This window comes from Mugil cephalus, chromosome 9 (assembly GCF_022458985.1).
Source record: "Mugil cephalus isolate CIBA_MC_2020 chromosome 9, CIBA_Mcephalus_1.1, whole genome shotgun sequence".
NCBI classification, from domain to species: Eukaryota; Metazoa; Chordata; class Actinopteri; order Mugiliformes; family Mugilidae; genus Mugil; species Mugil cephalus.
The window spans coordinates 14,496,583-14,522,547 of record NC_061778.1 but is presented as its reverse complement, the minus strand read 5'-3'; the positions used below and the strand labels follow the sequence as shown (position 1 = coordinate 14,522,547).

Genomic DNA, 25,965 nt, shown 5'->3' with positions numbered 1-25,965 from the left:
TTATTAGTGTCCCTCTTTGAAGCAAAATGTCATTTCTACAACAATAATTTAAGTCTTATAAAAGTTTAGTCACGAAGCAAGTATTAAGGAAAAACCAGCTCATTTATAAACCTAGATTGTTAAATTACCCAATTAATTCTGTTTTTAGCCTAACGGAAGACTGCGTCCCATCCCAGATCTGCAACTAATGTTCGTTTTTTGAGCCACATGGTCTTTTTCGTAATGCTCCTTTGCCATATAAAGTTAAAACCTTGCTGTCTTATCTGCCCATTAGAAATAAAAACAATATTCTCCCTTATCTTAGAAAAAAAAAAGATATATTAAGCCCGGATGGCATTTAGTAAGATAGCACTGGCGACTGGAGCAGGTTGTGTGTCTCCCTGGAAATGTATGTGCGTCAGTGAGAGAATGTGGGCCTCCCCTCAAATAGATTTCAGAGCACATGTTTAAAATCTGTCCCCCTCCCTCCTTTCCCCTCCAGATTGACACAGATACTGTATATGGTGATGAAGTGAGATGGATATACCATAACCTCATTCATCGTATAATGCAGTAAAGTTTAAACTAACTTCACCGTATTTCGTCAGGGGTGGTTGAAACACATGTTTAGTAGGGGACTACTGCTACTGTTTGCCAGAGGGGGAATGACAAAGCATCAAAAAATAAAACACTTAATATTGTTGCTTTTCTTGGACATTCTATTTATGGCTGTCGTTATCTTGTGTACAAAGCAAGTGCTTTTCAATTTCATGTGACCCAAAAACCGCTATTTCCCCCAAATCTCTGTCCCACTGAGACCCTGGCTAAAATACAAACAACTTCTGTCAAAACAAAAGGCCTCTGTGTGGAGCTCATCCAGAGGGATCATAACTGATTGACCTGCATGTCAAAATACTCAAATATTAAACCTCCAACCTGCGTCATGTTGAGTGCAGAAACTTATAGGTTCCTGCATAGCAGCGCATCAGCAAAACAATAAATCCCATTTACCTTAGAGAAAAATACAGAAATAAAGCCATGGAGCTTAGCCAATGCTATTTTGCAGTTTCCAGTTCAGCAGAGTGCCTGTCTTGCCTTTGGCTTGGCAGGCTGCACCAGCCTGCTTCATAAATACTGCACAAGCAACGCTTGATGAAAACCCCCACTTCTCTCAGGTACAACTGCACTCTGGAGAGCTTCATTATCTACAGTATGGATGAACTGGACCTGTGAACTGTGTGTGTGTTTGTGTCAGAGAGAGGCCTCCAAAAAAAGGGAGAAGAATAGCAGATAACCATATCTGAGTAACTGTTTTCTAAATGTCTTAAAATTCAGAATAAATGAGCGTGCGCATGCTGACGCAAACCTAGTGTCATATCGGCTTGGCGGCACCAACAATAACAGGCATCAGGACATGTGAAATTTATTTTTAAATGGATAATAATCAGGGATGAGCGTCTTATTCTCGAGGTCACAATCTCATTCTGGTCATCTGATGGATGTGTCAAAGATTCATTCACCCTTTCCTTCACAATATATAGGAAAAGCTTACGTTATAACCAGTCATGCATTTCTAGGCACTAATGAATCATCATCATCATCTTTGCCGCATTGTCACTGACAGACAGGTGTAGTGCTCAGTGCTAAGTGAAACATTGCAACGTTTTTACATCATTCTGTAAACTTTTGAGGAGAATAGGTCTGTGTAAGTTTGACTTTCAGCAAGTACTCCATGGAAAATTCATTTGTTTCACACGGTCTGGCTCACAAAAATAATATGTATTATGATACGGTTCAATATGCATAGTGTTATTATTTTCTTTTCCCTTGTTGATCCCTCATGGGGATATTCTTCCTCTGAATTGAACCCGTCCATTTGTTAGGCGCTTAGTCTAGGCACCTCCGCTCCTTATTATATTGAAATATTACTTATAATGTTGGTGCATACATATATCAGAGATGGAACTTGTTTCTATATGGATTGCATAAGTTCATTCAAATATAATAGTAAAAAACTATACAAATCAAAGATAGTTTTTAACTTGCAATTGAAACTACTGTACTCTACTCTAAGCTCTAATAAAACAGTAACAGAGGTTTATCACCGACCGCTCTATAACTGTTTAGCATCGATTAACACAAAAACAAAATTAGCTCATAGTTCAGTGCAATGTTTGTTTGTGTTTTGGTCACATTTTTTTTTTACAAAATTTACAATAACACATTGTTGTTATTTGGATTCCATTCAGGTTATTCCCAGTCAAAAAAATCCCGAGAAAAATAAATTTTATTATGGCCTTCACCAGGAGGTGGGACACTGTGTTGAGCAGCACTTTTTTTCTTTTACTATCCTACTCTTTTCATTAATTTTTCAGTCTTGAAAATGGTGAACTATCACCGTGATAACATGACAAAAGCCCACATCTCTGAAACATAGACTGTATATAAATATGGACCACGTGATCCAAATGCGCTGCATTAGCCAATGGCCAAACTGAGGCTATTTTCTCTGGGATACAGGCAATGCCATCTTGCGTACTTAACATTACGCTCTGCTATACCAGTTACACCAGTTACAATGAAATGTTGGATTATACGCTGTACTTATTTTAAAAAGTTGTTTCTTCAACTCTCATGGATCGCTTTACAGACTGGTTGGTATGGCAGCTGGTGGTTACTATTATGTCACATCCTGTTTCTATAGCGTTACATATAAAACAAAACTTATCTAAAAAAAAAAAGGCACTTGAACATGCAGCAAGATTATATTGACTACCTAAAATGTCTGAAACCATCATTGAAAAAATATTTTATTATATTTTGGTGTTTTAATTTGTCACAAGTCCCATCCATGAATATGGAGGGGGTGGAGCTTATGACTTATACTATGGCCAGTCACCAGGGGGAGCTCTACTTGCTTTGGCTTCACTTCAGAGGAACTGTTCTGCCTATCCAAACCATCATCAGCTTTATTGGCCAAGAATGTGTGCACATACAAGGATTTTGTCTCCAGTCAGTTTGCACTTTGCTCAATGGTACAAAACAAAGCACTTAAATAAGCATGAAAACTGTACAACGTAAATTAGACTTCCAAGACTTCCAGTCCAACCTCTGAACCTCTGAACCACTGAAACAGTTGCAAATCCATTCCAATGAACATCTCCACTGTTTATTTTATTTTATTTCTTTTTTTTTTGTGCTTATCTCAACCAGTGGGGATTGTATGATGTTTCCTCGTCCCAGCACGTGGATTTGCAGGCATACAACAACAGAGGCAGTTTGGAGAGAAATATAAATTATTAAAGCTAGTTACATGCAACCCCAAAAACATAATCACAAGCACATATTGGACCATGAATGCTGTATAGAAAACTTCAATATTATATTGAAAATTGTCACATTCCTGTTATGAATTCAGCTGTGTTCATACTGACTACGGGTTCTTTTATTTTGGTGCATGCTCTCAGCCCGACACTGACATTCAACTTCAGCAAACGACTGTAAACTTTAACTAAGTTCCAATTGCTCAAAACAAAGTTAGCACCAAAGTGGTCAATTAAAACAAAAATGACTGTCTCTTGTTAATATTTGCCCATTTTCTGACGAACTGTATTCAGTTATAAGGCATTATATCAGTGTACTCTGTACACTGTACACAAGAATCAATAATTATACAAAATTATACAATTTTAATTAACTGCTTCAAAAGTACAGTCTAGCTCCCTCCCTTTCTCTCTCTCTGTGCCACATATTAACCTTCCTGTTCTTATCGCTGGTCCTTCAGGTTTATTCAGTATGGACAGGCTACAGGAGGACAAGCTATCCTCGGCATCTGGTTGGCAGGGAGAGTTTTTCCTTTTTTTTTTTAAGTTTCAATTTGAGTTCAATTTGTCATCATTCCTGTTCCAGATACGGTGGGGGCAGAATGGGTAATGGAGCTGTTCTAATAGTACAGATAGTCCACTAACTCAGTGTTCCCTAGATACCAATTAGCAATGAACATCCAAGCATCAAGAGTCAGACTGCTGATGTGAGAACAGGTCGAGCTTCTTGAGGACGGGAAAGAAACCTAGGAGATGAGACAATGTGTGTGTGAGTCCAGATCAGAGAAAACTGAAACACGTTATGTGCCCTGCTGTAATAATTTGGTCACTCGAGAAGACCCACGTAATCTGAGGTGAACTCAGTTAAATGTAAAACACCACACGTCTAAACCTATGGGAATGACTACACTGGAGTCACATCAGGATACAAACATAGATATAGTGATGTTGAGTGAGGCAGATGATTTAACTTTTTTTTTATCGAATACAACAATTTCACTAAAAAGCTCAAATTCTTGGATTTAACTTTAACTCACTGCACTCATCTTACTTTCTTGATTATCGGGAGAGCTTCCTTTGCTGTCTTGTCGTCAAATGGCCTCGGTAATTGTAATGTGCAGTGAGTAGCGTCCCCGTATCTGAGTACGCCGAGACATCATTTTAAAGTGATCTTAACAACAGACGATAAAGATACAACACATCCATTAAAGTGGCTACAAAGGATGTGCAGACACAATAGAGACTATCTTCCCGCTGAGTACTGAAGTGCAACACCCACAAAATAAGCCCTTTGCTTCCTGCTCCAAAGCTCTTCAGTTCTTCCTCCACCACATTATCTGTCCCTCTCTAGGCTCGAACTCTACAAATGAGATCAGGCTAAATTTGAGGGAAAACACCACTGTAATCAGGATTACGCTGCTTCTTTAGCTAAGCCATACATGGTATGAAGCTCACCCAGTGCAGGACAATCACAGAAGCTGTGCCATGCGTGTGCATGGATCCATGCGTGCATTTTCTCGTGTGATGACAACACTGCCGCTTCCAAATGTGTTACGTTACATTTGTTTTTTTGTCTCAGTTTGTCACTAGAGGGCATTAAAACAAATGAGAGACAAAGGCTGAAGGGAAGTAGCTTTGAAAGGATGACTGGTGGAAGCACCAGAAATGAAAACCAGATCCAGATATCATAATGTTCTGTCATGTGCATTGATTGATTGGTTGGTTGATTGATTTGTTTATTTGAATGTCATGCACATTATTGTGCCCACCCTACATAGCTTACAAGACACTATACAGTATGCGTTTAATCAGTTCAATGCAAGTCAGTAGATGTTGTCAGTTGCTTAAAAATGCTCATATGGCTGAAACACTCAAAAATCACTGCGTCTGATAACATCTGAAAGTGCTTTAAACTGAGTCATATATATTTTAGTCACATCTCAACTTTGTGTCAAGTGATAGCATGCATTGCACTTGTGCCTTAACCCACAATTTGGTGCCTTGATAGAAGCCTGGCACTGAGGTGAAGGTAAGAATATAGACGGGTATTGGATGCCACTGGCCATAATCTTGTTAAAAGTAAACATTATTCTGAAAAACAAGCGCAGGGATTTCAAGTTGGATGACAAATAGAGACGTGTTAGAATCTAAATGAGTTCACTGGAACAGTGATGAGAGTGGAGCATGTCTTCCTCATTCCTGGATTATTAAGGGTCACATTGTAAACATACCATCCCCTTCATCTACCCATTCTCCACGCTGGGAGTTTCCAAAAAATCCAAGGACGACTGCGATGAGTCATACAGCAGAGATAATTTGGCTTAATGAACACATCAGAGCAAGAACAGAGGGATAGACGTTTAATGACCATTCACAGTCCCCTCCGCTGTAATATACTGCGCTCATGATAGCATGCATCACAAAAGGCCCCTCGATGCGTTAAGCCTGGCACCACAACACTGGCAGGTGACCAAGATAAGCAGAGGCTTTCAAAAATATTTAGATGGGACTTCACACCTACGCCCGCGAACGCACACTGACGGGCACATGATACATGCACCATCCGTCCGTTTATCAGCAGCACAGACACGGCGCACAGCACGGCGATGATGGACACATTAACAGCAGTGCAAGAGTAAAGGTAAACAGCAGCGTTTGAGGTATGGATGTAAAGGGTGGTGTGATTCATTTCACCAAAGCGGACGTAAATTACACAGACTGAGAAACTATAGAGCCGGGCCTGTGGAGCAAACAATCCGTCATTTGCATAATAAAAATGTTTCTTATAACAGTCTGGCATCCCGGATGGCTCGGTGTAGTGAGGAAGACGCGCGTAAAGCTGACACACATGCCATCAGAGAAAGAGAGGAGAGCAAAAAATGTTACAGCCCTGCAGTAGTTGAGAGGTAATAAGTAAAGCGGCAAGAAAAACCTGCAGTGTGCTGTGGTTGAGATCCAAAGTTGGTCATGTCTTACCTGGTCCCTCGGAATGCAAGGCAGCGAAGTCCTGCGGTGGGACTTGCTGTTGCTCTGACTGTGAGCCATCATTTCCGAGGCCGCTATGGAGCTGGACCTCCGTCTCCTTTTGAAGACAGGGATGTCCTCCTCCTTCGCCCCGGTCACAGAGCCACAGCACCCCGTCCCGCTGGTCCCTGAGGCCGGCAGGAGCCGGTCAGCATACCTCGCAAGCAAAACCCCCAGCAGTCCCAGCAGGTAGGCCAGGTAGGGTCTCCAACTGGCCCGGATTCTGCTCAGAGAGACAAGGGAGACGGCCCTGATGACGCTAATAAAGACGAGGATGGACACTCCCTGACCCAACCGGACGGCCAGCAGAGCCCCGCTGCCCAGGCAGCCGAGGACTACCAGGGTTGCGGGGAAGGACAGGAGCTGGTCCTCGGCGCCGCACAGGAGGGACTGTGCCGCGGCTTCGCCCAAGTGGCACACCGCTAACAAAAACACCGCGGTACGGATGAGCACCCCGCAGCGAATCAGATACAGCCCGACCCAAAAGAAGGCACATACGAGTGTAAAAACGGGGGAGACGCAGTGACACGCAGTCAAAAGCAGCTCCACAGCGCAGCCCGCTGCGAAATGAAGACTAGAGCCGGAGCCGCTGCTATTTCCGTTGCTGCTGCTGCTGCTGCTGCTGCCTGCATCCCAGTCGACCAATCTGAGCAGCAGAGCGAGAATAACGGAGATGGAGGCAACGCAGACCGCAGACGACACTCCTCGGCAAGTCCATGTCACGGCGAGTCTCAGCCACGACTGGCTCCCTGCGTCCTGGTGCAGCGGGGTGACACATGTCTTCACGTAGCCGTTGCGCTCCAACGCAGCCCGGGGATATTTTTCATGAGCGCTTCTTGATGAACCTCTGTCACTGTCTGCTTCCAAGGCCATTTTATCAGTCAAGCGGAATGCACCGCTGACCGCCCGGGAAAAAAAAAAAAATAGATATAGCCTCAGAGTGAGTGTCCCAGACTAAATGATTACTCTAACAATAATCCCCATAATAACGCATTGTTGTCTGTGCACGGCTGACACCAAAACACTGGTCGGGGAGGCTTGCCTCCAAAACTAAATAAAGTTTGCACATCACTTGCAAACTGCTCAGATGTGGACTTCGCAACTTTTTCTTTCGTGTTGTGGTTCAGACCTTCCTTACAAACATTTGGTAGACTGTTGCCCCAGGTAGACACAACCAGTGGACCAAAAAGGCAACCCCTGGCGTTTCACACATTTAGGCCACTGCCTCAACTCCTCTCTCTCTCTCTCTTTCTCTCTCCCTCTCCCTCTCTCTCTCCCTCTCTAATTCTCTCCCCTCCCACTAGACCTTTTTTTTGTGACGCTCCGGTGATTCCTCCGTCACGTTTCAGCTCTACCCCCGTGTTTCTGTTCGTTCTGTAGGGCTGCAGTCTGCCCTGGATGTGACTCAGATCGCGGTGGCTGGATGCCATGTTTACATGAAGATTTCCTGGCTTGTTCTGGAAGACGGAGCATGCACATTAGGAGAATTAACTGGAGTAATCCTGTAATACATTTTAAAGGTGCTGTGCGCCGTAAATATGACAGGATACCAAATATGGATGTTATCCTTGTACCACCAAACTTAAACAATATCATTTATCAGTCACGGTCACTCAAGACATGTCACCAGCTCCGAAGAAACCTTTGAAATGTTACTGCACACATCATTTTCTAGTGTGTAGAGTACATTTTTTTTTAGAGTACAGACCAACAAAGATAAGTCTTTTTGCTGGTAATAATCATCTTGCTACCCATGATTTTATTTCTGGATTAAACCCCTAAATCACATCATCCCCTGCCTCCCGTGTGCGGCAGACCAGAGCAGGACAAGTTAGCAGCCTTCACCTGCTTGCCCTACATTTTTATGAGAGGATTTAAAACGATGCACAGCAATCACATGAAGCTGTTTCAAGTCCGTCGTCCGTCTCTTTATGCAGAATTACCATTCAGCAAAGTAAAACAAATTGCTTCTTCCCAGAAGAGAGCCCTTTCAAATGTGGCATCATCTCCCACTTGCTGAAAAAAATTTTTTTTTTCATTTGTATTAATGCTTTGGAAATGTATCCTTTTAACCACCACCAGTATTACATGTTGATGTAACATAGGCATCCGTGTTACACAACATAGAACAGTGCAATCACTCAAGTGCAGTCAGGACATAAACCTCCTGTTTTAGTCATCCCATCATGATGGATCGTGGAACATTTGTTAGAATTAATTGTGTGTTGGCGTTCAGTTGCCTTTGGAGGAACTTTATTCAATATTTTCCAAATCTGTTCCAAAGTGACCAAACTGCTTTCACCGTGGAAAAATTGCCGCCATGCACGCTGCTTGTGTTCACATGTCTGTCAAAGCGCAACCATATCAAATAAAAAGAAAAGACACTGAACTGTGATGTGGTTGTATACGTGAAAATACACAGTATACCGATTCCCACTGGGTTCAAGTGTCTGTGCTGCACATCAGTAATTCCCTACCAGGGTTACTTTCGTCTTTTCCACGTGTTAACTAACTAAATAAATCAGGGGGCAAAGAAAATTAATGAGAAATCAGAACGTATAATTTGGTTAAAAACAGACTGAAAGCACCATCTTAAAATAGAATATGTGAATTTAATCGTTAGCTATAACTAAAAAGTGACAGATGACAGTGACTGCTAAATGGCTAAAATATCAATATTCAAGTATTGAGCAAGTTGTCAGTATTGATGGCTACATTAATCGTAGAGCTCCAAGCATTGAAAGAAGTGACACTTAATAAATAAAATTGAAATATTCAGCTGGTATTGTGAATAAATTAGGGTAAGGGTAAGTAGTTACAACAAGTAATGATAAACGTGGTGGATACACCAAGCAATATTGAAATACTCTGGTCCTGCCGTCAAATGTTACTACTACGAATGGGACATTTTCCAAACTGACCATTAACACTGACAGTTCAGCTGGAAAGACAATAGATGTTTACAATATGTAAAATCAAATGAGCACAACAGGAACATTTCGGTGGTGTCGATTGAAGCGCGCTGCGTTGTTTTGACCGAAGGAACAGGTTGGTAACCACCACTGCACAACAGGCTGTAAATCACATCTGGTAAAGGTAGCCTCTGTAATAACGTTCCATGTCCTTTCCCCCTCTGAGACGTTGTCCAGACCCGCTCCACCAATTGTGGTGAGGAAGTGTTGTAACAGTGTCGTCCATCACTGGGAAGTGTTTGGAGAGAGCTGGATGAGGGGTGTGTTTGTGTTTGATTTTGGCTTTCATCGGTCTGCGCTTGCTTACGTGGTCACAGTCATGCATCCTGATTTAAACTTTACACATGGTGTCATGACATGTAAATGTTAGAGGGTACGGCCTGACCCGTCAGAGCGGATGACAGGATGTCATCAGAAAATGTTACCGCGAGCATACATATACATAGAAATAGGACACTATAAGGTAGTTCCCATGTACCCACATGCATGAGCATTTCTTATCAGTTGAGCAACAACACATCTAAAGGACTTGATTTGAGTTTTAGTGACTGTGAATGTCTCTTCTGAAAATGTGGCCACAGCATACTGCTGGCCACCTCTGCCATTAAAAAGTCCACCTCCAAGAAATCTTTCACGATTCTCCTTTTTTGTTCGTCCCTCATCGCTGCTGCTCTTCACAATTAATGCAGTCTCTGCTGTGTGCGGTCGGGGGTGCAATGGCTCACACTTGTGACCACAACGAGCCACATGTGCAGAGGATTTTAACATTCAGAGTTCACAGATTTCACACCTTGAAACAGACAGTGTTTTCCTGTCCATCGGCATGTTGCAAGTACAACTCCAAATGCTTTGTGAACATTCTATGCGACACAGTGAAAATACATGAAAATGCCCCAGTTGTCCCATAAAACAGAACTGTCAAAACACTGCACATTATAGGGTGAGTCACGATGATACAGTGATCATATTTTTTTATTGCTGTGATTCATTAATAATCTGTACGCACTTTGACTCCCTGGGCTCTGGAGAACTGGCCAAACACCAGGAAAGAAAGAAAGAAAGAGATGCTACAGGTCTGCTGAGATCCTGACACTATTCAAGAGTTGACTGTCAAATGCAATCATCTAACTGCTGCTAATGAGCTAAGGATTTGCAGATGTACACCCACTCACACGTTCAATCTTCTGCATGTACAATGCCCGCTAACACCTTGTGCTGTGAAGATGTGAAACAAAAAGAGTGTCCCACTAGGTGTGTTCATGGATAAACACTTTTTATGCAAGAACATTAAACATTATGTGTTCATTTTTGAATAATAGCACATAAAGTTTTCAGCAACGGCAACATATATGTGCAAATGTGAGGTGTGGTGGGACTGTGTCTCTGGAGGCCGTGCAGCACTGAGATGACTGTTCTCTCTCACTTCCTCTCCGCTGCCTCCCCGTGTTTTGCTAACCACGAGAAATATTATTCGAACGTGCTGCTTTGACCCGTCCCTGCTCCGAGGGGACGGGTCAAAGCTCTACAGTTTTAGTGGCCGCAGTGGCACACTCAGATGCTGCCGACTGTATTCCAAAGCCACGCAACCGACTTGACGGTCACTCGAGGTTGTCGCAGAAAAGGCTGAGTAACATGAGAGGGCAGAAAGAAGCAGCTCACATCGGGGCCCGACCCCTCATTGTAAAGGATGGAGGGTCGGTCCGTGTACCATTCGTTCATTTGAATTTAATTTCAAACCGGAAAATCAGTAAAATGGACATATCAAGATTTTTTTTACTGCTGTGAAATTTTTATAATTGAATATTTTAATTTTCATGTAGAAAATCAAGGCCAGCAAAGTTATCATATATGGTCACTTACCCTTATACAGTAAAACTAAGTCCAAGTTATTTTTTGAACATAAACTTTAAGCCACTGCCTGTGGTAACGAATGAAGCAGCTACGCTCAGCGTTCATGTAGAGGTGGACCCTGCAGACACTGCAGATCATGTTTGACCTGATAATGTCGCCTGAACCTCTCAGGTGACATCAGGTTGGACCCAGGTCTCCGTGGCCCAGTAGTCTTCAACAGCTGGAAACTCAGCTGTTCCCATATAAATGAGGATGACCATTTCTGTCCTTCTATGTGACGTACAAATATGTTTGATACATGATATGCCGCATTACACATCATTACAGTAAAGGGATTTCAATGCAGTCAGGGGCGGTGGGTCAGGGGTGGGGTTCAGGTCTGCCACATCATCATTGTCACTAATGGCAGGGTGGGCTGGTACAAAAACAGTCTCCCTCTTTTTGACATGAAGCAGGCAACTAGATAGATGACAAAAATTAAACGCTTAGACTTAGACTCAACTTTATTGATCCCTTTGGGATAACTCCTGCTATATACAAAATAGAAATAAGAGAAATTAACAATGTACAATAAACACATGCAGGAACACATAAAACAACAGTTTGAATGTGATAAAACTGACAAATATCACTCACATCATTCACATTGTATAGCTTGAAAAAAATCTAGAAATGGGTTAAACCCCTCACTGAATCCCTGTATAGTATAGTGTTATATAAACACAATAAAACATAATGTCCTCAGTTGTATTGGCTTATTTATGTGGAAGTAAGTCAAGTATGGCTTATTACGTATCGGGCTATGTCTAAATATCCAATTACCATCAAATTAAGTATTTATTATTATTTTTATTATTATTAGAAATAAAGCTTGAAATCTGTGTTTTGTTTGACACTGAAAAATTAATAATTTTTGCCATTTTATTGATTTTCCGGTCTGAGTTGAAATTCAAATGAATTAATGGTACACGGACCCTCTAGTGAACCCACTATGAACAACAATAGGTTTCTGCCACTCACAAACTATAGAGAGTGCACACCATTTGATTAGAGGATATTTACCTATATATTTATCTTTTGTAATTGTCCTAATATTTCCCCCCATAAGGAGCCACTCATGGCACCACTGGTGTGTACACACACAGAGGCACACATGTCCTTCTTTACAATAACTAGCAAGTGAACCAGAATGCAAAAGTCCCATTTTCAGCATGGACTGACTTATCAGCGAAGAAGTGTAGTAATAAATCATGCCATATTCCTTTTGGCTTGACACCAAAATGTGTTGTGATGATTTTCACTCGCTTGTATCACCATCTGCCATCTCCAAGCAGCAAAACTCGTCTCTGGCGTGTCATTGTCAGATTATTACCTTTATTTTTTTTTCCCAAAACTTTGTTTCATCATTTTAACAAGATACCAAAAATCTTGTTAACTGTTTTGTTTCTAATCATCACAACCGCTACACTGAGTACACTGTTCAGAAGGCTGCTGCAAACTAAAATGTGACCTTGTGTGACTCCATTTTTATGTAACGCTTCCTGCCTCTCTCAGTTCTTCTCTCAGTTTTCATGCCACTAAATGGCCTTGCTCCATCTTATATCACAGACCCCCGTCACTCTGCGATCCCCCACAAATGCTAAGATCCTTCCGATTGGTGTCTGTTAACTATTCCCAAGGCCGCTACAGAAACCTTTGGGAAGCTGCTTTTAGGTAAGAGCCCTCCCCCGAAAAAAAAAAATAAATAAATGTGAAGCAGAATTTAATTCTGAAGAATATCTTATATGTTTGTAATTTTTAGACCAAAACTTTATGTTTTTCAATATATGTGAACATGAAATGTTACATAGAACGAGGGGCATTTTGGGTATGAAATGTTCAGTGTAAGTAATGTCATGTCAGATAATGTCATGCAGCTTGTGTAAAAGTGAGAAACTTTTTTTAAGGTTTTAAATTTGCCTCATCACATGAAAAGTCAATCCTCCAGACATTAAAAAAAAAATAAAATAAAAAAACATTTCTCTGATTTTACTTTTGTAGTTTGAAATAAAATGTCTGGATGTTATTGTCCCTACACTTAATTCTCAGCTAAATGTTTAACAGGAACACCACACCACAGCCATCTCACTGCTGCACTACCTTTGTACAGTATTAAAGAATATCTTAAGATCATAATTAGATCACCAGAGTATGAGTATGTTGATTAATGTCATATAATTGCAAAAAAAAAAAAAAAAAATACCTTGAGAGATTTTTGAATAAATAATACCAAGTAAGGCATTCACTGAGTCTCCACACATGGACAGCAAGTTGTAAAATCTGCTTTTTATGCTACTATTAGGGAACTGAATGCACTGGATCTTTAAAATATTACCTGCAACCTCAAACTCAAGATTAAACTTCAGTTCTGTTGTGTTCCCCAGACATCACGAAAGGCAATTTAACATTTCAAAATATACTTGTGGTGTGTAAATTTGGCGGAGACCTCCCAAATTATGTGGTTGTCTCTCAATGCTGTTAAACTGCACAGCGAGGTTGCAATTTATCCTGATCGGTTTCATTTGGTGGAACGGCTCTGCTAAATAGCAAAATGTCAAAACTAATCTATGCTCACATGAGATAATCAAACCTCCGCTTTTGCACCTCTCTCCTTAACCGCTACCATATGACGGATTAGGAGGTTGTCTATGAGTTAGCGCAACAGAAAGTGCGTCATACCCTGTTTGTTTCTGTCCAACGTGGATAAATCTCCCGAAGTGGCCTGTTCTCAACACTAATGACTTGGAACATGCATCTTGAATAGTCTTTTTTTAGGTCTATGTGAGTTTTAGCAGAGAGGAGAAAAATATGAAATATGCATTTAAATGTTCTTGTGTTGAAGAGGAGGAGAAAAATGTTATAAATCTGTGAGACCAGCAGAAAAACCGCAACACTCTGCTCAGTTTTTCCTTTTAAAGTGAAGCAGGCGTCCAGTCTCCTGTTGTTTCTTGATCTCATCAGTCCAGACCAGGAAACACGGCCGGTCAGGCCCTGTTGGTGAGTCCAGAAAGGCAGGATGGCATTGCGTCAGTGGCGGCGTGATAAGCTGTGCCTGCTGACCCTTCAGGAATTCATGGATAAAAAAATCCTTATCAGGTCTGTGATAGCAGCCTTTAAAATGCATGTGTGCGCTTGTGGCTCGTCTACAGGATTACTCTGGTTTATACTATTGTGTTATTCCCCGTGAACGTGACTATTGTGGCTCTATATGCTAACTTTGCGTCTGGAGAGTGAGTATTCATCTGCTCCTTTATTTGTATGCGTGGGACATCGTGACCTCGCTGAGTAAAGAGACAGAGAGGAGGAAAGATGTGTTATCGTGGGCTTGTACCTGTGTTTCGCCACAGGTCTCAGTCCAATTTATTTGCACACAGTTTCTCCATTCTTGTGTGCCTCCTCCCCTCCTTCTACCACCTCTGACTGGCCACCCCCTCTCACTGCATGTTTGACCAGCTATCTACAAACCTCTGGGATACGCTAGGGATCTCACACACACACACACACACACACACACACACACACACACACACACACACACACACACACACACACACACTTGACAAATCCCACTTAAACAGAATAAATATAAAGCCTAACTTGGTGTGACTGTATTAGTGGCTTGAGACAAGGAGACGTGAGGTGTGCTGCCTACAGAAAATACCAATAAATGAGTACAGAACAGCCAGAGGCTATGAATATGTAGCAGACTGTCACTCTTTATTTTAGCAGCACAGCACGGACTGTTAATGCTTTCACAGCTTTTAGTTTTTTCTTCACCGCAGAGTCGAGTGGTGATTCATTGAGGGTCATTTGTGAAAACAACACCTTTCACATGTCAATAGGTAAATGATCCATTGGGTGTTAGATTTGTTAGAATAGAGACAGACAGACAGATAGAAAAAGAACCTCATGCCATCAGTAAAATCTGGTGGTGTTGGTGTGATGGTCTGAGGCTGTTTTGCTGCTTCAGGACCTGGAAGACTTGCTATGATAAATGGAGCCATGAATTCTGCTGTCTACCAAAAAATCCTGAAAGACAATGTCCGGCCATCTGTTTGTGACCTCGAGCTGAAATGAACTTAGGTCCTGCAGCAGGACTATGATCCAAAACACACCAGAAACTCCACCTCTGAATGGCTGAAGAAGAACAAAATGAAGACTTCAGCCTCGGTCAAAATCCTGACCTGAATCATATTGAGGTGCTGTGGCATGACCTTAAAAAGGTGGTTCACGCTCAAAAACCCTCCAGTGTGGCTGAATTACAACAATTCTGCAAAGATAACTATTAATGAATATGCAGTACAATATACTTAAAAAAAAAGTTATATTACATCAAAACTAACTAACTAACTGACTGAGGCAGCAGTAGACAACCGCTCCTATGTATTTTATGTTTATTAATTTTTTTTTTTTTTGGTCATAATGTTGTGGCTGATCGAGGTATACATACATTGTAAGTGAGCGTCCATTACATTTAATCGATTGACAAAAGTCTTGGTACATTGCTGATGAAACTAATGGGCAGCAGGTACCATATATCACAAAATATGTTTCTGGCAATGTTTTACTGGAAATCAACATTTCTGTGGTCGACAGTATACTGAAACATTTTTGCCATAGAGAATCATTATAACACAACTGACAACTCCATCACTTTTTCATACCCTCTCACCACGTTTGAGTACAGAAAGACTGCGTTCACCTGTAGGCACATGTCATACGGAGTGTTAGTGCAATTACACTCACTGCCAAGAGTAGGAGATGAAAGTTCTGCACTGCAGGTTTAAAAAAAATAAATAATAAATAAAAAATAGAATGCAGGCAATTTGTACCAGTTCTTGTGTCTATTCGGCATAATTCCAAAATCATTCTGCAATTTAAGCTATGTTTAAAATTACGTTTTGCAAGAAACAATAATATTGAAATGCCTCGGAGTTATGTCGGGTTCTTACACTGCAGTTTGTGATTGTGAAAGAACTGCTGATGTAGAAATCTGACAGGGCTGAGTGCGTGTGTTTTTCGCGCACCTATCACAGCTGCTTATGATTCAGCCTCACTGTGGGGCAGAATGGCAGAAAAAGTGAGAAACGTGCTGTTCTTCCATCTTATGAGAGACAACAGTTTTATATGCGCATCTCATGTTTAGATGCATTTGTTGAACTCTGAGGAGCAAAAATGCACAAAGTGTTTAAATAATTGTATCGGGGCATTTGTATTAATCGTAATTTGGACACTATGTTCAATTCAACCTGTTTCCGAACCACAACCTTTTGACTTTTAATCACTTCCGGTTCTAACCCCGACTACAATGTGGTTTTTAACCTGATCTGATTTAGTTCTATATCGAGTTGGACTCCTGGGACTAAGGTTAGGTTAAAGGTCAGCTACACTTGCTCACTTTTTGGATTTTCTTTTCTCTTAGTCCTTCATTTGTCTTCGTCTTGTCCATGCAACTTTAGTCCTCCTGGGCCAAACCTGACCGGGTCTGTTTTGGACTGTATATTTTCACTCTTACACTATTTTAAGATTTTTTTTTATTTCTATCTTATTCTTATCCTTGACTTGTATTCTTACATCTATGTCTGGTCACATTTATGTTCTCTGTTGTCTTGAGACTCTTGGACAAAACAATTTCCCTGCGGGGATCAATAAAGTGATCTTGAATCCTGAATCCTAACTATTTATAAAGCCTAAAATAAAATGTATCGCCTAATTTGGTGTCACCCATTCTTAACCAACACTTCTTTGCAAAATTCATGGGCAGCGCATTTATATATTCATTTATTCATAATTATGTGCTATTGAAACATTTGTTCTCCATTAGAGCAGCGAAACTCTTTAGCTTAGGAAATTATTTCAGCAAAGTCAGTACATTAACTTTCCCCTATTTTCATAATCTCAGCCTTCATTTCATATTTGAAGAGGGCTTTATTTTTGATTTATTATTTTATTTATTTGTTTGTGTTCGTACTTTGATTGCGCCTCTGCTTTTTCTGACATACAGCGACGTTACGCTACCAAGCTGTCCATCAAGTAGTGAGGTAGTAACTGCACGAGTACGGATTCATTCATAAGGCAAAATCAAATGTGTACAATAGACTGCACCTCCTCTACCATTAATATGTAAATGGTACGTTTGCATCTGCGTGGAAGATGTGCCTAAGTGGCCTGACAAATGCAAAACAAATACTAATCTGGTCGTTTTGGGCTCAAAAACAGATGAGGCACATATGTGTGTGCGTCTGTGTGTGTGTGTGGCCCTCTCGTCCTCTGAGTATCCCATGCAGCGTGAGTCCGTACAGTACCTTATGCTAATCTTCTATTAAAACCTGTTTGCTTTTCACAATGGTGTTTTGTTAGTTGTTTGTCCCCCTAGAGCCTCTCCAGGTGAACAGCTGAATGAATAATTGGCAGTGCTACTAAACCTAATGATCAGGTTTTTCACTGCACTCCGAGCATGATATTATAATAATTACGAAACCCAGCTTCCTAGTTCCCATTTTATTCAAACATGGCACAAACATTCAAAACAAAAAGTAAAAAAATGAGTCAAGTTTTACTATATCTGTGACTTTTTGGGGAAACATAAATATCAGTTTTCTTTCAAAGAGGTGTGTGGGAAGTCTGATACCACTCTCATCTATTAGAGGCTAGAAGCCATTTAGCTCAGTCTAAATAACATCCACACAAATGCCAGGTCCAAATGTTTCCCAGCGGAACATTGTATTGTATTGTCACAAGAAATGTTATTTACTTCTCAGTGGTTTTAATGTTGTGGCTGATCTCTTCCCATAACTGTGCATTCTCCAGCAGAACTGGGTCAAGTGGATGGTAATACATTCTAACTTCCAATGGCTTATGTGTTCGCCAAATCAGTCCATTTCTTGTTATTTCTCTTTAAATTATACTACTGACAACAGGATGACATTAATAAAACTCCATAAGGAGCAAAAAGGCCTCATTAAAATGTACAGTCGTAGGTCTCGAGCATTTCCTTACAAAAAACAAACTCTCAAAGGAAGATGCGTTTCTGCAGACAGGGAAAGACACTTGTTATAGTGCATGCATGGCTGCACATGCTTGAACAGTAACACAAGCACACACAAAAAATGCACAGCCAAAGACACACAGATGTGGACATAGAAGCAAATACACGCAGACTATGATGATGGGGAAAGAAGGGGATGCAGTGTCCCTTACAAACAACTAAACATTCAGGAACTTAAAAGCAGCAGGAAGTTGAGATTCAGTCTTTCCATAGCAAATGTCTTTATTTTGAGGGGGCTTGGTTCTCCCACGCAGACTTTGTTTGTATATGCTTTGTTTGTTCGTGTATGGGGGGGTGGCCATTTTCATGCAACATTCATCCTTAGTGAGAAGGCCCAGACCTCACGTCTCCGCTGATCTTACTGTAAGTGACAGAACCAGCCCATTTAGTACAATTCTCTCTTCATCTTAACTCCGTGCCCTTGCCTCTTGTTTGCCCAGTTTGAACTCTGGTCAGTGAAGATCAGAAGTCCAAGTTTTCATGTTTGTCTGTATCATGTTGTCCCCTTGTTGTTGCACTCTTGCCACAACACAATAGTGGAATCATGTCTGCACAGCAGGCTGCCTCAGTCCCTCTGTAAATAAAAAAGTTGAGGTATGCGACAAGCCTCCCAGGGAAATTTATATACTTCTGCATCAACCAGTGTTTTTATGGATGGTGTCTACTCTCGGGGTCAGAGTGTAAGGACCATTGAGAAAAGGAAGGGGATTTTATCGTGCACTGGTCTAAGCCTCAAATATGGAAAATACCGAGCAAATAAATAACAGTTTACAATTTTCTTTGCTTTAGAAATGATTCTCCAGCTCCAGTCACACACATGTTGAGCACAGTGAAGTAGGGAGAGGGTAAGTTAGTTAAAGCTCTAATAAAACCCAAGGTGCAACTGAACTAAGGCTGCTTGGAACAGTTTGGAATTTATGGGGAGCTGCCATGATTCGATCTCTGTTTAATGAGTTAAACAGGGGGGTGCGCACATCATCAAAAGCAGACTGTATAAATGTCAGTATGTGGTGCTGAGACTGCTGAGATAAATATTGTTTAAGAATAAACAGCAAGGAGTCTGATATTGATCTGTGTGGGACACCTGTATTGGCCGTCTAAGGGCTTGAAGCCGCTGGCAGTGACATCAAAACCCAGAAAAGGCTGGGATTTACTCGGTTTTGCAGCCAGTCTCAAGCGGTCATTGAAGAAATGTCATATCGTATTTTTCTTGATGAGGTGAGTTAACAATGATGCTTGGATTTCAGACCTACAACTTGGATGCATGTTGGTAGGTTGTTCAGGTCGTTGTATGAAGAATGGAAAGTTTTATGCTCGGGTTTTGCAATGCGTCGAACAGTACATATATATTCTGCTCAGCTCTGAGCATTTCAATCAAGCCTGTTCAACACAATCAAAGCTTGACGGAACTAGCCAAACAGATTTGCTCTGGGATAAAATACCCCTGTCTCTCTCCTGTACAAACCTTCTCTAATCACCTCATCCATATCCACTGGCAGCCAGTATAGGTAGACGGAAATAGAAACCGTTCCTTAGGCACAGTGTAATAGTTAAGCCTCTGCAGCACGTTCTGTTCTAGACAGGGAACAGTGTTGCCGCTGCGCGAACAGTCCACGGATGGTTTAAACAAACTGATATCCAGTGCTGCTGTCACGCTGGACTTTGAGCGAAGCTAGAATGGCACCGGTTATGACAGCCGTTATAAATCACATCAATTTTGAAACACACACGAGGCTTTGATCAACACCAGCTCTGCAGAATGTATATACTTCTAAAGGATGACTTCCTGGATGTTAACTCCAGTCTGCCTTTCTTCTTCTTGTGTGTGTATTCCTGTCTTACGCTCTGTTGAATTTGCTCCACGTTTTGCCTCATAAGCACTTCGAAAAGCATATGTGCGGATCTGTACCGCATCCTACAGCCAGTCCTTTATTGCAGTCATTTGTTACACTCTGATAACCCACTAAATGCTCTTCTGCTAAGTATGTAATAAGAAAGAAATGAGAGCACCCCTGTCTGCTCTCTGATAAATAGATATCTATCTCAAGTGGGGGACTTCAGCAGACAACACTTGTTGGATCAGATGGCTTCAGAAACCCTCAGAGGTCAGAAAGTTGACATTATGTTTTAGATTTCATACTCATCGATTGGGACTTACCTGCAGGGTTCCAAGCCATAATGGCAACTGCTTACAAATAAAATGTTTCCAGTAAAAATCAAATGTTCTTAGGACCTAAATAAACAGCATTCATAATTACATGCTGTATTCCTACTGAATACTTATTCTACAACTAACTTACACATACACACACACACAAAGGATTAATAGAAGTGCTACACAGGACACTGAGAAAGAAAAAAAAAAACTGTGAAAAAAGGTACAAGGAAAAGACTGCTCCATTTAGTCATCATCCTTATGGGCTTATTGCCCAGCGTGAGATCCATTACAGGCCCATTGTACCAGTGTCCCACTGGCTCACAGCGAGCAGACATACCCAGAAGCACATGTAGTTTGCCTTATTTGTGAAGCCATAAACCCAGCAGTGGGCATCCAGAGAGGAAAAGGGAAAAGACATTGAAAAGTCATATTTGCAGCAGTCTGGGGATGTCCAGTAAGAAGTAAAGAAAAAACAGATATCTAAATAATGTATTCAAGTTTATTGTTTATTGCCTGAGTTAAGCAAGTTCCTAGGTAGTTAACAGTTTTGAGCTCTGTTTTGATTGCCATCTCCTCCTGCGGTAAACATGTGTGTTACACTCTAGTGTTACATTAACTTGATTCTGGCTAACCTTGTCTGTGCTGAGCAGATAACTTCATCAGAGTGTGTTCACCGAAACAGACACCTGCTGGGACAGAGAAGTTGATGAAAAACAGTCTGTAAATATACAGACTCAAAACAGAACAGTGAGCTCTGAAGTTTTGTTTTAATTCAGCGCGCTCCTCACTTGCTTTACATGTCTGGTCCATCTCCACTACAACTTCCCAAAAAAGACATAAACATCGGTGGACCTTTCACACGAGTGAGAAATGAAAATGTAAGAGAAGTCAACATACATAGAGGACATACATACACTGATCAGGCATAACATTATGACCTACTATTGTTCTGAGAATGGACATGGTCCTTCTGAGGGTGTCCTGTGGTGTCTTGTCAGTGGGGGCCACCGGGTCTTATGGGTTAAAGGGAGGGGCCTCTGTGGATCAGACTTGTTCCAGTGAGTCCCACAGATACTTGATCAGTTTCGGATCTAGTGAATTTGGAGGCCAGGTCAACACCTTGCGCTGTTTTTCATGGTTTTTAGTTATTCCTAAACCACTTTCATGTGTGTGTCTGTGTCAGGCTGCATCCTATTGGGGATGGCTGCTGCCATCAAGGAGTGTCATTGCTCTGGGGTGAGGGTGTTCGGTCTGGTCTAGTCCCCCAGCAGAACATCGCTTTGTCACAAGTAGTCAATGTTCTACAACTTCTTCTGCTGGTGGTCATAATGTTACGCCTGATCAGTGTGTCTTCTTCTAAATAAATTGACTATAAATTATTCTGGTGCACAATCCCAGAAATTAAAAATATAGAAACATTTTGGATCCAGACCTAGTAAGTTGAAATGACACAAAAGCCCAAAATAACCAATTGAGGCAGCAGTAGACCGGAAAGTTTTCTGTCAGTGTAGTCCGGTGACTTTGAGGAGAGTGATATAACAACCGCAGTTCCTCTTCGGAAATAACTGTCTGACGGTAAGGTAAATACAGCATAAACTTAAACTGATATTGTTTTATTTAGTTGGGCGTTGATTTAGATCTGTGTTCTGCTGCAGATCCCGTCTGCAGCACTTAGTTTTTTTGACTTCTGCCTCGCCTTCTTCTCCAACCACCATTCACTTCAAGTAATACCTTGACTGTGGACGAGTACTTCGTACAACCCCCACTTCAAAGAAACCGACAAATCACTTTACCCTAACCCTAGCTTTGACCACTGACCCAAAATTAATGTTTCCCCGCAACTGGGGACGCAGCTCTTGTCCTCATTTGCACCAGTTGTCCCTAATTAACTGATCTTGAGTATGGCGTGTGCTCCAAGTCATTTGGAAAGTAGGAGGTTACTTCAGTGGGCTTGTGTCCAGGAGGTTGTTTCTTTGACTCCTCTGAACGGCAGCAGCAAAAAGCTGCAGAGGAGAAAGTAAATGAGCAACACTCCCTGGTGCCTCACAGCTACCGTCACAATGGCACTGACTAAATGGTGAAAGAATGTGGCTGTGCCGAGCAGCTTTCGGGTCATGTGTGCTTTTCAGCTTGGATAAATAAAGATATTACTGATGTCATTAGCTCATGCGCTTCTTCCTGTTCCTTTTTAATTTTTCATTCCTCCTACTTCTTTTCTCAGTAAAGTATAAACAGCACACCGTAGCTGGGCTTTGCAACCACCTGGTGACCTGACTTCTCAGCTAAATTCTAAATACACTCACAATATATTAAGCAATTTATCCTGACATGTACATTGTGCGCGCATGTGAACACACACACACACACACACACACCCACACACACATGCGTGTACTTCCACCAAACTAGATTTTGTCTTACAAGCATCTGGGAATCATAAATAGAAAGAGAATAAACCACTAGACACAGCTGTAAAGGCCCCATCCCTCCACTCCCCCGCTCCCTTCCTGCCTCTCCCTGCTTTCCAGACTGTCTGTTTCTTATCGTCCCAACACCTTCCCATAGGAGATGTGGGCTCACAGAAACAGTGCGGGGGGAGGGTGAGAAAGGGAGAAACAATGTAGTTAGAAATGCAGATTAATGTGCAGTAAAGTGCCAGTGGAAAATTCACGGAGCCGCTCTGGATGCTGTACAATGTTTTGTCAGTGCAGATAGATGGTCAGAGTGCAACCTTTTCCCAATACTTCAAACTCATGATAAATATTGGGATCTATTACTCGATAGAAATGTATGAACAAAGAAATGCATCACATCAACAATGAGTACACAGCTTCACTCTCAATCTGCAACCCCCCCCCCCCCCCCCCCCCCCCCCCCCTTGAGATGAACTGCTGGTTCACATCAGTCTTTCACAACATCATAAAACTCCCCACTTTTCCCAGAGGTGTTCCTATACCAAGTTTGCAAATTACTGTTTCCTGAGTCACACTGAGCCTTTCGTAGAATCTTGATTGCTTCCTATGAGGCCTTTTCTTTACCACGCTCTTTGCGAAAGCTGATCAGGTCTGAGTTATTATTGCTGACCACTTAACACCGTGGTTTTCTGCTTTTTTGCTGGTGAGGTTTGTTGGCGAGAACACATGGGCTGAATGTGCAGTCACAGTCTTCATTGTTGTAGAGGCGCCTCATGCCGTATCCACCAGGTGAAGTATGTGGTTATAGTAATTGTTAATGGATAATCAAATGGATTCACTTGGGAGAACTTGTGGTGTAGTATTTTTTTTAATATATCATTGTTGCTGGTAATGAAAGGTTGTGTACAGCCCACTATCCTCTACACACATTTTTCTAAAAACAAATTTCTCACTTGGGAGTCAGTCAGGCCTGCAAAGTGTAGGGGATTCTATGTGTGTGTGTGTGTTTGCAGTGCACAATATGTCTATTCTCAAACCAGTGCCTCAGGGATTAACACATCACTGTGCCCTGCAAAAAATAACAATAAAAAATAAAAACTGGTTGGATTTAAAAGTCATTAACGGCCGTCACCAAAGGCCTCAGATCAATCAAGGCTCATTCACAACGTTTGTTTGCGTGTAAATGGAAACATGTCTCTCTGTGTCCCACTGTCTGGGATCAATAAAGTTTTACCATCCCCAGCGTTGTGAGTGTTGATCTACCAAGCACAGTGTGTGTACTATAATTGACTGTGTGCACACACGTCCGTCAATGTTCATGAATGATGTATATGCACATGTTCCGTTTGGACTGCATACAGATTGGCGGATTGGGCTCAGAGGTCACGACGAAGGGTTGAGCCCACGTATGAACATTATGCTGTGGTGAAGCTGCAGTTTCACGTTAACAAGCTGCTTCTGTCTCTATCAATATAATCACTTATACTTTTGTAATAATAAGAACACCGTCCTCGACTTAACTCTGTGTTGTGTTAATGTTTTTCATGAAGAAGGAGATTGCAGAATGTGGCTGGCCTGAGTTGGAGCAGCTGCCTCAGCAATGTGTGTGTGAGATTATGTGGCTGGGAGAGAAAGAGATACACTGAAAGAGAGTTCTTTGTTCAGGTGTGAAACATAATATGGCTACCTGGATTCCTCCATGGTCCGTGGTTTGCTTCATGCTTTTGTGTCATTTCACAAACATGCACACGCATGTTTGCGTGAGCTTTTTTTTTTTTTTTAACTTGCAGTAAAGTAAAGCATTTCAAATTTAATACTGTACAAAGAAAAAAAGATGGATGTTAATGATGCAGGGATATGCATTTATATACTGTATATTTATACAATATTTGTTCTTATTCTTTCTATTAAAGCTACTAAAAGGAGAAGTAAACATACATTCAGTGGTTAGAAACAAATACTGATCATATTATAGTATAAAATAATTAGGGTTTGATTTTATTATTCATATGCAAAATATTCATTCATATGCAAAATAGCTGCATACTAATATACTATTTTATATGGGATATAGTTATTTTTTTTATGAGGCATTTTACCAAGAATGGCAATCTTTGCCTTGTTTGCTGCTTGCTGTGTGTAGACGTAAATGTAAATGGAAAAAAAAAGAGAAAGAAATCGTGTGCGTTTGTATCCCTGATCACTAGAGTACCACTGTCTGCTCCCTCCGTCTGTCTACTCATTGGAAAGCTCCCGCATGCAGGCGGCTCTCATCCCATGCCAGCATTGATGTCATAAGTGGCCCCATTTCTCTGCCTCCTATTGGTCTACTCTGGCGTGACACGCTCTCCCGTTTGACGTACAATTAACAAATTCACGTCACTGTAGTAAATGGGCTGATCTCTCGCCCCCCCTCGTTCTCTCTGTCTCCATCTCTCACACACGCACGCATCTCTTGATCATTTTCAGTCATTTGTTTCTGCCCTGATCCTCGTGCCTCCTGCTGCAGTAAAAGGAAACACCCAGTGAGCCCTTTGCTGATTGGCTCTGAGACAAAACCAGCCAGTGATGCGTGTAGCTGTCAGAAACAGGAATAGACCTCAATACGGCCGAACCCAGTCTACAGTGTTGATTTCACAGTTTTCATTGTAAAGGAAGACGGTCCCATGAGCACGTGGCAGCGGGTGAGAAGTTCATCATACAAACGTCATACAATCTGAGTGTGCGCTCTGCATATATAGCCGAATCATTTATGTTTCCAGTGTGAGAAGCCAAAGAGCCTTTCAATAAGGTAACGGCAAAACGGTAAATTAAAGAAGGGTTTTAAAACAAAACAAATACTAATACCTGCTCCAAGAGAGCAGCTGGCCTTGCATCAATACAGAAAGTTATTACAAGCATGGTTGAAACGTAATCCAATGATGAGATTCCAAATCAGAAAGTAAAAATGTAGAATGTGAAAATGATTGAAGTTTCTAAAAGCATAAAAACAGCCTTTCGCATCGGATGAAACAACATTTTCATTATCTGCGTAGCGGCAGATATATTCAGTATATCACCACGAGGAATTGAAATAGAGCCAGTACCGTAAAAAAAAAATAAAAAAATACCCCAAATATATACTTGTTATTTTTTATTGTTTGATACATATTGTATC

General features: G+C 41.3%; 1 protein-coding gene across 1 annotated transcript in view; it reads right to left on the bottom strand.

The window, feature by feature from the left end:
* Window positions 1–9,333, bottom strand: part of LOC125013660 (cGMP-inhibited 3',5'-cyclic phosphodiesterase A-like) — a 54,047-nt gene extending 44,714 nt beyond the window's left edge. The window contains exon 1 of the mRNA XM_047594517.1: window positions 6,279–9,333. Within this exon, the coding sequence (XP_047450473.1) occupies window positions 6,279–7,199 (921 nt within the window). The 5' untranslated portion in view covers window positions 7,200–9,333. The remainder of the gene's footprint in view (window positions 1–6,278) is intronic.
* Window positions 9,334–25,965: the final 16,632 nt, after the last annotated feature.